This window comes from Monopterus albus, unplaced genomic scaffold, assembly GCF_001952655.1.
Source record: "Monopterus albus unplaced genomic scaffold, M_albus_1.0 scaffold87.1, whole genome shotgun sequence".
In the NCBI taxonomy this organism is placed as follows: Eukaryota; Metazoa; Chordata; class Actinopteri; order Synbranchiformes; family Synbranchidae; genus Monopterus; species Monopterus albus.
Window position 1 is genome coordinate 1,007,483 of NW_018127967.1, and position 1,428 is coordinate 1,008,910.

The following is a 1,428-nucleotide window of genomic DNA, read 5'->3' on the forward strand; positions in this document are numbered from 1 at the left end:
AGTGCCTCACCAGCTGTCAACCTCACCGCACGTCACTGCCTAAGCTCCTATTAACACATTACCGTATAACCCAAAGTAACCAGTCACTGCACAGAACTACAGTTTTGCTAGTTACAGTTGTCTGTTCCCAGTGGTTCACTGGTTCACCTTTTCATATTTTTCATGTGCACACTAAAAGCTTTTGATGCAACCCAGCACACAAACCTACATGCATAAGTAAACAGACATGACATTGTCTCCATGATGCCGAGACACAGCTCTGTGGGGTCATACCATCTATTCTTGATGACTTTGGCTGTATGATTGGGACCAGTCAGATATCACCTTGATGGTATTCCATGATGGATATGAAACTAAATTTCTCACGTGCCTAAAACTTTTGGAAAGTACTTTAACTGGCTAAAATACACAGCTGAGAACCACACAGGGGTAAAAGCACATGCTTACCACTGCAGGGACTTGGGGTCTGAAATCTTTCCAGAAACAACACCAGATTTTGGCAACATGTGTATTATTGGCTTAGATGTTGCTTTACCTCTTGCTCCACAGGCACTGACATGCCTTTGAGACTGGTGGGAGGCCTGGAGGATTTTGAAGGCCGTGTCGAGGTGTACCATAATGGCAGATGGGGAACCATTTGCAATAACAAGTGGGATGACACTGATGCTGAGGTGGTGTGCCGACAGCTCGGCTTGGGGTAAGAAATGGCTGCTGTGCTGCTGCTGCTACTACACAAGGAATGTCAAGATGAAATTTCTTTGCTAATATAAAATCCTTTATGTTTATATCTCAAAATGAAATAAGAATTACTAAGGCTTCCTACCTAGAGCTGCAAGAGAGAACCACTAACTTCAAGTTTCAATATCAATATATTGTGAGAAAACTATTCAGAGAGCAGTGTAAAATAATATTTTATAAGTAGCACTAATAATGATAACTCAACTGTAGCGTGGGGAGAGGAATTTAATTGCTTTAAATGTTCTCCATTATAAGAAAAAATCTTCCACTGAAAATTTCACTTAAGTAAAATAACAATATCAAATCAAATCAAATCAAATTTTATTTGTATAGCATCAAATCACAACAAAAGTCATCTCAGGACACTTTACAAAGTAAGGTCTAGACCTTACTGTTATCAATATTATTACATAGGAAAACCCAACAAATCCCCCTTGAGCAAGCACTTGGCGACAGTGGGGAGGAAAAACTCCCTTTAACGGAAGAAACCTCCGACAGACCCCGGCTCTTGGTGGGCGGCCTTCTGCCTCGACCGGTTGGGGTGAGTGGATAGAGGAGAGACAAAAGAAGAAAAGCAACAAGACACAACAATCAAACACTGATCAGGTCGATGTGGCTGGTGACTGCTCGTCAGAGACATAGAGCTCCAGGGCCAGGGCAACCTGCAGAAAGGTACAGGGAGAGAGAGAG

At 42.2% G+C, this 1,428-nt stretch overlaps 1 protein-coding gene across 4 annotated transcripts in view; it reads left to right on the forward strand.

The window, feature by feature from the left end:
- The window catches only part of LOC109964348 (neurotrypsin), a 26,155-nt gene that overhangs the window by 8,127 nt on the left and 16,600 nt on the right, over positions 1-1,428 (forward strand). For all 4 annotated transcript variants that reach the window (XM_020607588.1, XM_020607590.1, XM_020607591.1 and 1 more), the window contains exon 5: positions 550-697. In XM_020607588.1, coding sequence (XP_020463244.1) covers positions 550-697 — 148 coding nt within the window. The remainder of the gene's footprint in view (positions 1-549; positions 698-1,428) is intronic.